Here is a 14,869-nt window from a genome sequence, read left to right as displayed (position 1 = left end):
AGGGTGCTAACCACTGATGTTTTAAGTTGCAAAAGGCTGTACATCATGAAGGAAGTTGACCTCAAAATCAGTTGCAAACCCACAAGTGGCAATGGATGCTGGATCAATTGTTAATTTTAAGTCTGAGATTGATAATCTTTTGTCAAGCAAAAGGTATTAAGTTACAGGCCAACAGGCAGGTATATGGAGTCAGGCCACAGATAAATCACGGTTGAAAGACTTGAGGGGTCGAATGGCCTACTCCTGTTCCTATGTCCCTAGACATATCTATCAATGTCCATTCGGGGGAAAAGTTTGAACCTTTTCAATCCGTTCTCCCATACCAACATGCACGAGGCTAAAAATAGCAAACCAGAGTTTCTGCTAATAAACAGGCATTCCAACACAGTATTCCAACAGCAGCTGAAAATGCACAAAGAGGGTGAAGATTAAAAACATTTATGACAAGGAAAACTTCCAAAATGTATGCTTAAACATTGAAACGGAGTTTTATAGCCTCACAGGGAGGGATGTACGTGAGCTGGCTAAAATTGGGCACCTGGCTAACGTTTCCTGAGAACTCAACGTAGCCACAGTAGTGACTATCCCCAATCACAAGACAGTTGCTTGCCACGATATTTTCAGATCTGGAGCTTATTCTTAGTGTTGTCTCAAACCATAAAATGGTTTCTAGGTGATCCAGGTAGGCTCACCTTGACTTAAACACCATAAATTCAAGTCTAAGAACTAATGCCTTGTCATAAATTGAAAGCGAGGATCTGTCAATCATGAGTAAGAATCCTTAAGCTTGTTGTAACTAAAATACTTTATATTTTACTATCACAGTTAGTGACTGATAATGATTCTTTGTGTCTTGCAAAACTGACTTTCCTGCAATATTAGTCTCCCAAATGATGAAGAAAATGTCATTCCGCTGCCATGTGGGCTGGGGAGACAGGAACTGTTACACAAAGTGACCAATTTAAAGGTGCAGAATCAAGGGATAGCAAGACCACTGAATGTCAAGGGGTGATGAATACTTTCTTGTTTCAGATGGAATTGACAGGCTCTTGTGTGGCACGAATGTTACTTTCCATTTGTCAGCACAAGTTCAAAAATTGTCCACATTCAGAATGCTTTGATATCTGAGGAGTCATGAATGGTGCTGAACATTATGCAATCATCACCGGATGGTTCCATTTCTGATCTTATGATGGAAGCACAGTTATTGATGTAGCAGCTGAAGATGGTTGTCCCCAAGTACACTGCAGAGACGACTGGCATCCAACAACTATCTTTTATGTGACAGATATGACTGCAGCCAATCTAGAGCTTGCCCACTGATCCCGATGACTTCGATTTTATTAAGGCTCTTCGATGCCATGGTTGGTCAGACACTACCGCAATGTCAAGGGCAAACACTTACCTAACCTTTGGGGACTGGAGGTCTTTTGTTCCAGCTTGCATCAAGGCTGTAACAAGATCAAGAGCTGAGTGGTCCGAGTGGAACCCAAAACTGAGTGTCAGTCAGCAGGTATTGTTTTGTGCAAGTTCCACTCAATGAACCTGGCAATGACCCCTTCCATCACTCTGCTGATGGCTGAGAGTACACCGATGCAGCAGTAATTGACTAGATTAGATAGTCTGCTTTTAATGAACAGGATACATGCAGAGATTTTGCCAATGTTGGGTGATGTCAGTGTTATAGCTGTCTTGGGACAGCGTGGCTAGAGGCATGGCTAATTCTGGAGTAGTACTTTGTTACTCTTGTCAGAATGTTGTCAAGGCCTAAAGCCTTTGCAATATCCAGTACCTTCAGCCATTCCTTGATATCATGTGGACTGAATCAAGTTGACTAAAAAGACAGGCAACTGTGATTTTGGATTGCTCAGAAAAAGGCCAAGATGAATCATTCTTGCAGCACTTCTGACTAAAGATGGTAGCAAATACTTCAGCCTTGTCTTTTTGCACTTACATGCAGACCTCCCCAATTACGGAGGAAAGAAGTATTGATATCGTCTCCTTTCGTACTTAGCCCATTACCATTCATGATTGGATACAGCAAGTAGCAGAGCTTTGTTCTCATCCATTAACTGTGGGATTGCTTAGTTCTGTTTTTCACATGCTGTTTCTAGTAGTTCACATACATATAATTCGGTGCTATATTTTCAACAAATTGACACCTTAGCCTTATGAATACAAGTGTGACTTCTGGCATACTCTTTAATATTCCTTACTGAACCAAAGTTAATCAGCTGGCTTGATAATAATGGAAGAGTGAAGGACAAACTAGGCTATAAGAATTGTTATGGACCAGGCCAGACCCTCCCTCAAAATATTTTAAGAAGATAGCCTAGACCCTAACTTTTTCTTATTTTAAAGATAACTGTGAAGTGGGTGTTCCAGGTATGATGCAACTGTTCAAACCACTCTGTTTTAAGCAAAACAATTTACTTAAACAGACAGTAAAACACAAAGAAAGCAGAATTTAGAATAACTTAACTATTGAAAAACTTAATCAATGTGACACAGTAACTATTACTAATTAACATCCCATAAACAGACCCCTTGGCAAAAAGGTAAATTCAAACACTGAATCTTACAGGCAGGAGCGACCAATATTCCATAGAGAGATTTCAGAGAAAGACAGGAATTCTTTTCTGTAGGTTGCAAGACTGCTGGTACTCAAAACATCTTGTGACTGTTACACCTAAAATGGCGGCACGGTGGCACAGTGGTTAGCACTGTTGCCTCACAGCTCCAGAGACCCGGGTTCAATTCCTGCCTCAGGCGACTGACTGTGTGGAGTTTGCACGTTCTCCCAGTGTCTGCGTGGGTTTCCTCCGGGTGCTCCGGTTTCCTCCCACAGTCCAAAGATGTGCAGGTCAGGTGAATTAGCCATGCTAAATTGCCCGTAGTGTTAGGTAAAGGGTAGATGTAGATGTAGATGTAGGGGTATGGGTGGGTTCCGCTTCGGCGGGGCGGTGTGGACTTGTTGGGCCAAAGGGCCTGTTTCCACACTGTAAGTAATCTAATCTAATCTAATCTAATCGAAAACTAGAAAATACCTGAACTGGCAGAACCGATCACTCCCCTTCCAGTGTTAAACTGTTACCCCCTAGACACTTTGGCATCTCTGCTTTTACAACCTCTCTTGAAAAAAAAAGCCAAGGACAAAATAATCTTTTTAAAGTGCTAGCATCATCAGATATCATAGGGTGTGGTTAAATAAAATTCCATTGCTGTTGATGGCCACGGAGCTGCATCAATGCCCAGCTTTGAGCTGCTAGATTTGTTCTGAATCTAACTCATTTAGCCATACAACAAATGGTACTGTCATAAGCTAGACTACACCCTCTCAAAACATATTAAGAAGATAGCCTCGACTCTAGCTTTTTCTTTTTTTAAAAGGTAAATGTCAGGTGCCTTATTTCAGATGCAACTTGATTGGTCAAAACTACTCAACGTTAAGCAAAACATAATTTAATCAAACTCTATAATCAAAATACAACTAAAGAAAGAAGAACTTGAAATAACTGTACTGGAAAATTTAACAGAATATTAGATACAATAATTATTACTAATTAACTGTTTCAATATAGTAACATCCCATAAACACAGTTCTTGGCAAAAAGGCAAATTCAGAATATAGATTTTCTTCCATGCAATACCCATTGTATGAAGAGAAACCGCAGCTTCTAGCTATAAATGTAGGAGGGGAAAACTAGCTCTAACTTCTTCAAGACTCCAGCAGCTTTTGCTGTATCTAAAAGCTGAAAAAAAATAGAAATCCTGGGTTATGAGCGCTGGCCACACCTATCCTGGCTGCTTCTCTTATTCCAAAAGAATCCCAAGGCCTCACTAACTGTTTGTTACCACAGACTGCTTGATTCCACTCATTCAATCTCTCTCTTAAAAGAAACTAGGACAAAGTACACCCCTTAAAGCCACAGCATTGTTACAGTATGCTCTGTGTGAAGACAGGACTTTGTTTTGACAAGTACCCCTGGCATCTGGAGCTAGCAGACTGGTATGGGTGATGCTCAGTTAGCTTAGTTTCCATCTTTCATTTCCCTCAGAATTTGCTAAAGCAACTATGTGCATTAGTTCAATCAGTAGTGGTGTGACTGAACCACTCCTGGTGATGGACATTGGATTTCACCAATCACAGTATACTCTGTATTAGGTTTCCCTCAGTTGCTCTTCCAAAGTGGTTGTCATCATTCTGACAGAGAGAAGTGGTTGGTAATCAGCTGGAGGTTTCCTTTCCCCTCTTTGCTGCCATGAGACTTCCAAAGGGAAGTTCCTCTGACTGTATACCATTGTGTGGCCACCCTGGTGGCTTATCCAGTTGTGGGCAGGGTAATACAAGCAGGGATATGCAAGATCTCCACTGAAGAGCAGTTGAAGATCATTAGGTTATATGTTTGCTCACTGAGCTGGTAGATTTGTTCTCAGACGTTTCCTCACCATGTTAGGTAACATCATCAGTGAGCCTCAGTGATCTGTCTCGCTTGTTATTTATCTGTCTTGGTCTGTTGTGGTGGATGTTCTCACTTTCAGTTCATTTTCTGAGAGATTGGTAAATGGGGTCCAAATCGATATGTTTGTTAATGGAGTTCCGGTTTGAATGCCACATCTCTAGGAATTCCTGTGAGTGTCTTTGTTTAGCTCGTCCCAGGATGGATGTATTGTTCCAGTCGAACTGGTGTCCCTCTTAGGTTGTGTGTATGGATACTAGTGATAGTTGGTCATGTCTTTTGGTGGCTAGTTGGTGTACATGTATCCTGGTGGCTAGATTCCTGCCCATCTGTCCAATGTAATGTTTGTTGCAGTCCTTGCAGGGTATTCTGTTTAGGACATTCATTCTGCTGGTTGTTGATATGGGGTCCCTTAAATTCATCAGGAGCTGTTTTAGTGTGGTGGTTAAGTTTGTGGGCTACCATGATGCCTAGGGGCCGGAGTAGTCTGGTCGCCATCTCTGACATGCTTTCAATGTATGGAAGGGTGGCTAGAGTTTCTGGGCGTGTTGTGTCTTCTTGTTAAGAAATCAGCCTTGTGAAGGTAACTAATTAAGGAAATTAGCTTAATCGATCTTTTCTCTACCTGGGGCTAAGCTAACTCAGAGCATTTAAACACACAAATCTCAGTGGGGCTTAGACCAAAGTGCTGAGAGTCAAGTGAGTTAGTAAAGATGATAAGGTGGTTTGCCTTTGCTTTTTTAACAGATGTTTTATCCTGTAGAATTTGTTTCATACTCTACTCCATTTGGCCTGAATCTGACAAATGGTTAGGGGACATTCTATTCCTAAGGTTGCAAATACTACAGGAACTGTGATAAGGTTGAAACAAAACATAAAAATAAAAACAATTGAATAAAATAAATAACTAAAATACATTAAGGATGGTAAGACAGGTTATGTGTTGTGGATACAGTTGATGGGAACTCTTGGATGCCAGCGCACCTGAGGGCAATGAATCTGCAGTAAGTGTTTGCAACTCAAGGAGCTTTGGCTCAGAATAACTGAACTTGAGGTTGAGCAGCGAACAGCATAATATATCAAGGTGTGGAAAGGTTGCTTGGATATTTTGTACTGTGAAGTGGTCACACCCCTTAGGATAAAGTCTTCTAATTTGTTTAGTGGTCAGGGATAGGGGAACTTAAGTACAGCTGAGGTAGGTAAGAGGACCCAGAGGGCAGGAATACAAGAGTCCTCGTCTTTGATCAACAGGTTTGAGGTTATTTCAGCTTCAGCTGAGAGGAAGGGCTGCAGAGTGTAAACATCAAATACAAAGTTCAATTTAGCATTGTCATATGCACAAATAAGCTTCTGCCCTGCCAACAATATATTTTATCTCATGCAACAGTTCAGTATCCCTTCAGAACATTTTCACTAGAAACTCACTCTGTTGAGTTCTTTGAAAATGACTAGCAGCTTATGCCAAATTGTGTGTTCATCTGTGCTATGAATTTATATTATTTAGAAACTCAATGTCAGCTGACCAACACTAATTACAGGTAGTACTACCATGAAAGACATAAATATCACAGCCAGGCTTTAGCTGGGGTGGAAAGATCTGAAAGTAATTGTCAATTTGGATGTAATTCAAAGCTGACTGCAATGGTTAGTCACCCATGATATACCATATCTCAACTTCCCACCATTACCTCAGTAGAGGTCTGGTGCAGGGATCAAATATTAGGCTTGGAACTGGGATAAGCCAGATCCTGGTGTTTTCCCTGTGGTTACTATATGCCTAGCTCCCTCATTCTAAGCAGTTATTGAAAATTATCACTCTAATTAAAAACAAAATCACATGTCAGAAAATAGTGGGTGAGAGAGTTTGGGTCTTAAGAGTCTGAGGCTTTAGCAGGAAGGGAAGGCTGAACGAGGTCATGGGTTTCAATTTTGAGGTTCTCAGGAAGGATTGAGTGAAGAGGGAAAATGTATATTTCACATTGATTGCAATAAAACAAGGATTCAGTGAGAAGAGATGATGAAATGATACAATATTTTTGACCTGTCAGGACTTCCTGTTTGGAGAAGGTCAAGCCGTAATAAAGTGAAAATAAGATTTCAATAGATGTAGGCAGTCCATGATTGTAAGACACACATCTCCATCTATTTTCACTTCACCCTCTTTGTAAGTCAATAACCTTGCCTTAAAATTTGACAAAAGTGGCCATTAAAAAGGCAAATTTCAACATTCTAAACCAAAGTAACTCATTTGAATACTTGCACATGGAGCTGCAAAAAATGCACTTACAAACCTGGACATTATTCTCAGATGAACTCGAACATTTTCTTTTAATTCTTGCCATAGCATAGCTGGGAACTTTACTGTGTTGCCTCATACTGGTGTCAACAGCAAAGTTGTTACCTTCTTTAGGAATTATATTAATATTTTAATCATGCAATAAATTTGTGCTAAGAAAAATGTTTAAATAATGAGACTTACTTACCTAATCCAAGCCATGCTTCATCAATTGTATGAGAAGGCAATGAGGCACTCAAGTAACATCTTGATGGACTATCTTGAGATGAAGTTGTGTCTTGGGTAACTTAAGGTAAAAAGAACATTTCTGTCAAACCAGTTCACAGTATCCTTAAAACACAAGTGTTAACTTACAATCTAACTATGATATATAATCATGTCATACTAATGCTATTTCATACATTTATGAAGACAATATGACAGTTCACTAATTTACTAAGAATTGGCAATTTGAGGGAGAAGAGGTTGTGCATTATTCATTGTATCCTTAATTTTGTCCAAACAACCACCACTGAAAATTAACATTTTAATTTTGTCATTTTATCATTTTAATAATTAACTTGACATAATCAAAGTACATCATTTATAATCGTGAAATTATTGGAATCAAGAGACTGAAATTAAACCATAGTGTCAGCCAAGGGGCTTAACTAGGCCTAGCAGCTTACTGCCTCAATGAGAAATTACATAAAATGGCACTGGTTTCCTTTCTAATTATTCACAGAAGGGGCTGCCTTATCAAAACTGCTACATAAAGCAATTAAAAGTCTTACAATCTTATACATTTTAAAGTCATTATTAGAAAGATGCATTGCAGATCCTTCCCTTTCTCTTTGATTTACATTCCCCTCACGATGCTGAGGTCAGACAAGGTTGTACTAGCTAACTTCCAGAATGTTGTGTTTGATATTTTATCCAGCCATGGCACCAAAATAAAAAACTAGCCTCTAGAGAATGCAAGAACTTGAAGTGTGGGCAAGTGTCAATCACAACCTAATGAATGCCTCTGGGTGAGAAGGCACTCTAACCACCCCATCGACTTTTGTTTTACGTGCTTTCCAGTCCATTGCTAGAGAATACCCAGGCCTATAGGAGCATCTGGGTTGACATGTGGAGTCTTAATGGTTACATGGATTCAGTCTACAGTGGCCTGGATTATTTGCCAGCTTGGATATGGTAAAGTTTTTACAATATCACAACTAGAGTCATAGTTGTGTCCTTTTCAGTGGGAAAGTGTTAAAGGAACTTAGCTTATCAAACTTAATGTCAGTCACCTGCTTTAAGTAGGAATGAACTGTAGACTGGCTTATCTGACAGATGTTGCCAGTGGTCTTCACAAAGAAGAGGAACTATCCCAGTCCTCAATGTTACCGACATATCAGCTGGCAGCACCTGAATACTTTTGTCATTTAACTGTTCAATCAAACTAAAGCATGAAGAAAGAGATTGCCTGAGGCTCACCAGTTTGGGTCTGTAAACTTGGGCAGTAATGAAAGGATACACATTTCTTGAGGATTCTGTCAGTTATAGAATCATAGAGATGTACAGCATTGAACAGAGCCTTCAGTCCAATCCGTCCATGCCAACCAGATATCCCAACCCAATCTAATCCCACCTGCCAGCACCCGGCCCATATCCCTCCAAACCCTTCCTATTCATATACCCATTCAAATGCCTCTTAAATGTTACAATTGAACCAGATTCCACCACATCGTCTGGCAGCTCATTCCATACACGTACCACCCTCTGCATGAAAAAGTTGTCCCTTAGGTCTCTTTTACATCTTTCCCCTCTCACCCTAAACCTATGCCCTCTAGTTCTGGACTCCTGGACCCCAGGGAAAAGACTTTGTCTATTTATCCTATCCATGCCCCTCATAATTTTGTAAATCTCTCTAAGGTCACCCCTCAGCCTCTGACGCTCCAGGGAAAACAACCCCAACCTGTTCAGCCTCTCCCTATAGCTCAAATCCTCCAATCCTGGCAACATCCTTGTAATCTTTTCTGAACCCTTAAGTTTCACAACATCTTTCTGATAGGAAGGAGACTAGAATTGCACGCAATATTCCAACAGTGGCCTAACCAATGTCCTGTACAGCTGCAACATGACCTCCCAACTCCTGTACTCAATACTCTGACCAATAAAGGAAAGCATACCAAACGCCTTCTTCACTATCCTATCTACCTGCGACTCCACTTTCAAGGAGCAATGAACCTGCACTCCAAAGTCTCTTTGTTCAGCAACACTCCCTACGACCTTACCATTAAGTGTATAAGTCCTGCTGAGATTTGCTTTCTCAAAATGCAGCACCTTGCATTTATCTGAATTAAACTCCATCTGCCACTTCTCAGCCCATTGGCCCATCTGGTCCAGATCCTGTTGTAATCTGAGGTAACCCTCTTCGCTGTCCACTACACCTCCAATTTTGGTGTCATCTGCAAACTTACTAACTGTACCTCTTATGCTCGCATCCAAATCATTTATGTAAATGACAACAAGTAGAGAGCCCAGCACCGATCCTTGTGGCACTCCACTGGTCACAGGCCTCCAGTCTGAAAAACAACCCTCCACCACCACCCTCTGTCTTCTACTTTCTAGCTAGTTCTGTATCCAAATGGGTAGTTCTCCCTGTATTCCATGAGATTTAACCTTGCTAATCAGTCTCCCATGGGGAACCTTGTCGAACGCCTTACTGAAGTCCATATAGATCACATCGACTGCTCTGCCCTCATCAATCCTCTTTGTTACTTCATCAAAAAACTCAATCAAATTTGTGAGACATGATTTCCCACGCACAAAGCCATGCTGACTATCCCTAATCAGTCCTTGCCTTTCCAAGTACATGTACATCCTGTACCTCAGGATTCCCTCCAACAACTTGCCCACCACCGAGGTCAGGCTCACTGGTCTATAGTTCCCTGGCTTATCTTTACCGCCCTTCTTAAACAGTGGCAGCACATTAGTCAACCTCCAGTCTTCTGGCACCTCACCTGTGACTATCGATAATACAAATATCTCAGCAAGAGTTCCAGCAATCACTTCTCTAGCTTCCCATAGAGTTCTCGGGTACACCTGATCAGGTCCTGGGGATTTATCCACCTTTAACCATTTCAAGACATCCAGCACTTACTCCTCTGTAATCTGGACATTTTGCAAGATGTCACCATCTATTTCCCTACAGTCTATATCTTCCATATCATTTTCCACAGTAAATACTGATGCAAAAATATTCATTTAGTATCTTCCCCCATTTTCTGTGGCTCCACACAAAGGCCGCCTTGCTGATCTTTGAGGGGATGGAAGAGCACAGCAGTTCAGGCAGCATCCAACGAGCAGTGAAATTGACGTTTCGGGCAAAAGCCCTTCATCACGAAGGGCTTTTGCCCGAAACGTCGATTTCACTGCTCGTTGGATGCTGCCTGAACTGCTGTGCTCTTCCAGCACCACTAATCCAGTATTTGGTTTTCAGCATCTGCAATCATTGTTTTTACCTTGATCTTTGAGGGGCCCTATTCTCTCCCTAGTTACCCTTTTGTCCTTAATATATTTGTAAAACCCCTTTGGATTCTCCTTAATTCTATTTGCCAAAGCTATCTCATGTCCCTGTTTTGCCCTCCTGATTTCCCTCTTAAGTATACTCCTACTTTCTTTATACTCTAAGGATTCACTCGATCTATCCTGTTTATACCTGACATATGCTTCCTTCTTTTTCTTAACGAAACCCTCAATTTCTTTAGTCATCCAGCATTCCCTATACCTACCAGCCTTCCCTTTCACCCTGACAGGAATATACTTTCTCTGGATTCTTGTTCTCTCATTTCTGAGGGCTTCCCATTTTTCAGCCGTCCCTTTACCTGCAAACATCTGCCTCCAATCAGCTTTCGAAAGTTTTTGCCTAATACCGTCAAAATTGGCCTTTCTCCAATTTAGAATTTCAACTTTTAGATCTGGTCTATCCTTTTCCATCACTATTTTAAAACGAATAGAATTATGGTCGCTGACCCTAAAGTGCTCCCCCACTGACATCTCAATCACCTGTCCTGCCTTATTTCCCAAGAGATGGTCAAGTTTTGCACCTTCTCTAGTAGGTACATCTGCATACTGAACCAGGAAATTGTCTTGCACACACTTAACAAATTTCTCTCCATCTAAACCCTTAACACTATGGCAGTCCAAGTCAATGTTTAGAAAGTTAAAATCCCCTACCATAACTACCCTATTATTCTTATAGATAGCTGAGATCTCCTTACAAGTTTCTTTCTCAATTTCGCTCTGACTATTGGGGGGGGTCTATAATACAATCCCAATAAGGTAATCATCCCTTTCTTATTTCTCAGTTCCACCCAAATAATTTCCTTGATGTATTTCTGGGAATATCCTCCCTCAGCACAGCTGTAATGCTATCCCTTATCAATAATGCCACTCCCCCTCTTCTCTTGCCTCCCTTTCTATCCTTCTTGTAGCATTTGTATCCTGGAACATTAAGCTGCCAGTCCTGCCCATCCCTGAGCCATGTTTCGGTAATTGCTATGATATCCCAGTCCTATGTTCCTAACCATGACCTGAGTTCATCTGCCTTCCGTTAGGCCCCTTGCATTGAAATAAATACAGTTTAATTTATTAGTCCTACCTTGTCACTGCCTGCCCTGACTGTTTGACTCACTTCTGTTCTCAGCTGTACCCATCTCAGATCAATCTCTTTCCTCACTATCTCCCTGGGTCCCACCCAACTTTACTAGTTTAAATCCTCCCAAGCAGTTCTAGCAAATTTGCAGATGTTTCCTCATGAAATGGTCCTCCTCATCCACTTCGCACAGTAGTCAGTCAACAATATATTAACACATGATCTAGGAACAGGAGTAAGGCATTCAATCCCTCAAATCTGTTTTCACCATTCAATAAGATCATGGCTCCTCAAATTTGCATTCTTGCCTACTACTGATAACCTTTCAAATCCTTGCTTAACAAAATCTATCTACCTCTATTATTCAAGGACACTGCATTGACTACTTTTTCAGGAAGAGAGTATTTCAAAGATTCAGGGTGAGAACCAGGGCAATCCCTGATTTTTAAACAGTGACTCTTAGTTCTAGATTCCTCCATAACAGGAAACAGTACAATTTTGTTAGCAGGAATATGTACAGCTGCATATCTCCAGGGAAATATACCTTATCAAATGGAAACTTTCAGCAAGGAATTAGAACTACAGAAAATTTTTAAAAGTGTATAAAATATGCAAAAAAAAATCTCTGGACTTTTTCCAATGAAACACAGCAATCTTGGTTTATCTGTTACTTGAAAGCTAGCCAGCCCTATTTTCCTGACAAGGAACAATACAGCCGTATGGGTTTACAGCATTAAAAAATACTTGGCTTATTATGCTTGTGCAGTTACTTGCTAAAGCAATTGAGAACTAACCCCACACTCTCCAAATAACTGAAAAATCATCTGCTTCAATTAGTTTCTGCAGAAAAACATTCACTTTGTGATAACCCTCTGTGTAGAGACATCTCCAAAGTACTCCATTCATTTTCTTATAGGCGGATTACATTGTTCTCCCCCACTTGCTGAGTCTCCAACCAGAAGAGATCATATGAAAGTTGTATGGGTGGGAGGGGAGAAACAGTCTCTGCTTGTAAAGGGTCAAGAACATGAGGGCACAGATTTAAAGTGCTTTCTTATTCTAATGGGAACAGTTCCAGTACTTCATATCTTTCCCCACAATTCTAACTTTTCATTTCTGGTATCATCTTTGGTAACAATAAATTCTTCACAGAATCTCAGAAATTCTACAGCATTGAATGAGGCCATTTGGGCCTACTGTATCTGCACTGGTTCTCCAAATAAGAATCATGAACTTGGTGCAATTATTCTGATGTTTCTCAACAATGCCCTCTTGAATCCCTCAATTGAACCTGCCTCCACTAAGCAGTGCATTCCAGACTTGAACCACTCATTATGTGGAAAAACTTTTTTTTTTCTCATCTTGCATTTGATTCTTTTGTGAAGTACTTTAAATTTGTGCCCTTTCGCTCTTGACACTTTTACAAGCAGGAACAGTTTCTCCCCTCCCTTCCATTCAATGTTTTTATGATTTTGAAACTTCTACTAACTTTCCTATTAGCCTCTTCTCTCCAAATAGAACAGTTTCAACCTTTTCAATCTCATAACTGAAGTTGCTCATCTTGAAACCAGTCTTGTGAACCTTGTCTGTAATCTCCATCCTTTCTATATTGTGACATCCAACAAATGTTTATACAAGTTAGGCATTAATTGGGATGGCACAATGTCACAGTGGTTAGCACTGCTACCTCAGACTGCCAAGTACCCAGGTTCAATTCCAGTCTCAGGCAACTGCCTGTGTGGAGTTTGCACATTCTCCCTGTGTCTGCGTGGGTTTCTTCCGGTTTCCTCCCATAATCCAAAGATGTGCTGGTTAGGTGGATTTGCCAGGTTAATGTGAGTTTATGGTAACAGAGTAAGGGGTGGAATGCTTTTCAGAGAGTTGGTGCAGACTTGATTAGCCTCCTTCTGAACTGCAGGGATTCCATGAATTCCTTCCTATGTATTCTAGATCACAAGTAATAAGGCCTAGGATACACTATGTTTTATTAACTGCACTCTGCACTTATTCTGCCATCTTCAATTAAGTATGCACACTTATATCTGAGACCAAAATGAATCACCTCATACTTCTCTTGCAAAGACCGTGCATTTTTATTTTTGTATATTTTTTCAATTGTGGACTGAAATGCGAAAGAAAAACAGATTTAAAAACTAAGCTGCCTGGTTTGAAAACAAGTAATATGATACTCATTCAGAGCACTACTTGTATAGCTATGGGTTATAGTGTCTCCAGGTGAACTGGAGCTGAGGGGTTTATGTACAGATGGAGCTTTCATTGACAACAAGAGCTGTTTGGTTTGTGATTGAGTGACCAGTTGATGACAGAGACGTTCAGCCTGCTAATAACCATGTGATTGGCTCTCATCTAATAGTAAAGCTTAGGGCTGCAAGCAAGATACAGAGAAGCTATCAGAACTCCACCAGCAGTTGGTGAAAGCTGTGGCTTTTAATTAACAAGTCAGAGACCTTTTTGCAAGTGAACCAGCCACTTGGAAGCATTTAGAGAAGGATGACTGAAAAGCGGTGTTCTGATCCACATCTGATCCCCTGTGAACAGGTACCACTAAACTGGTTTCCTGCTTATTCCTCTCCAGCCATAACCCATGTTTTTCCTGGTCTGTACCTGTTTGTGCATGTGTTGTGTAAGGGGGAGAAATTAAGAGATTTAATCTTAGATTTGAAGAATTACAGATCGACAGTTCTAAGAAAGTTATCTAAGATTTTCTAAGATTACAAATAGATCTTGATCAATTGGGCCTATGGGCTGAAGAGTGGCAGATAGAGTTTAATGTGGATAAATGCAAGATATTGCATTTTGGTAAAACAAACAAGGACAGGAATTATACAATTAAAAGTACAGCCTTGGTTAGTGTTGTAGAACAGAGAGAACTAGGGATTCAGGTACATAGTTCATTGAAACTTGCATCACATTTAGATAGGATGGTTAAGAAGGCATTTAGCACACATGCCTTCATTGCTCAGAACCCTGAGTATTGGAGTTGTTACATTATGTTAAGGTTGTACAGGGCATTGGTGAGGTCTCTTCTGGAGTACTGGGGCCAGTTCTGGTCGCCCTGTTATAGGAAGGACTTTATTAAGCTGGAAAGAGTTCAGAACAGATTTACCAGAGCTCATTAGGGCTGGTAATCTGGTCCAATGAGGGAACTCATATTCTATGAAGTCCACCTGGCTGACCTCGTTATAATCACAACATCTCTGCTCCTGAGTCCAAGGATAAGTGTCAGACATCCTGTTCACTCTGAAAGCTGGCTCTGAGGGAGCTGGATTAGTGTCAAAGACTCTCCATGTGGTAAATAAAGGGTGACTTGGTGATGGGATCGGCAGCGTTATTTCAGTTATGTCTGAAAGTCAGAAGGCATTTGATAAGGTTCCCCATGGTAGGCTTATGCGGAAAGTCAGGAGGCATGGGATAGAGGGAAATTTGGCCAATTGGATAGAAAACTGGCTAACCGGTTGAAGGCAGAGA

General features: G+C 40.8%; 1 protein-coding gene across 2 annotated transcripts in view; it reads right to left on the bottom strand.

Moving 5' to 3' along the window:
• The window catches only part of LOC140466835 (uncharacterized), a 97,112-nt gene that overhangs the window by 25,289 nt on the left and 56,954 nt on the right, over positions 1 to 14,869 (bottom strand). For both annotated transcript variants that reach the window (XM_072562547.1, XM_072562537.1), the window contains exon 7: positions 6,944 to 7,042. In XM_072562547.1, coding sequence (XP_072418648.1) covers positions 6,944 to 7,042 — 99 coding nt within the window. The remainder of the gene's footprint in view (positions 1 to 6,943; positions 7,043 to 14,869) is intronic.

The sequence above is a fragment of the Chiloscyllium punctatum genome, chromosome 3 (assembly GCF_047496795.1).
Source record: "Chiloscyllium punctatum isolate Juve2018m chromosome 3, sChiPun1.3, whole genome shotgun sequence".
NCBI lineage: Eukaryota > Metazoa > Chordata > Chondrichthyes > Orectolobiformes > Hemiscylliidae > Chiloscyllium > Chiloscyllium punctatum.
Note: the sequence above shows the minus strand (reverse complement) of the source record. Positions and strands in the feature narration are given on the sequence as shown.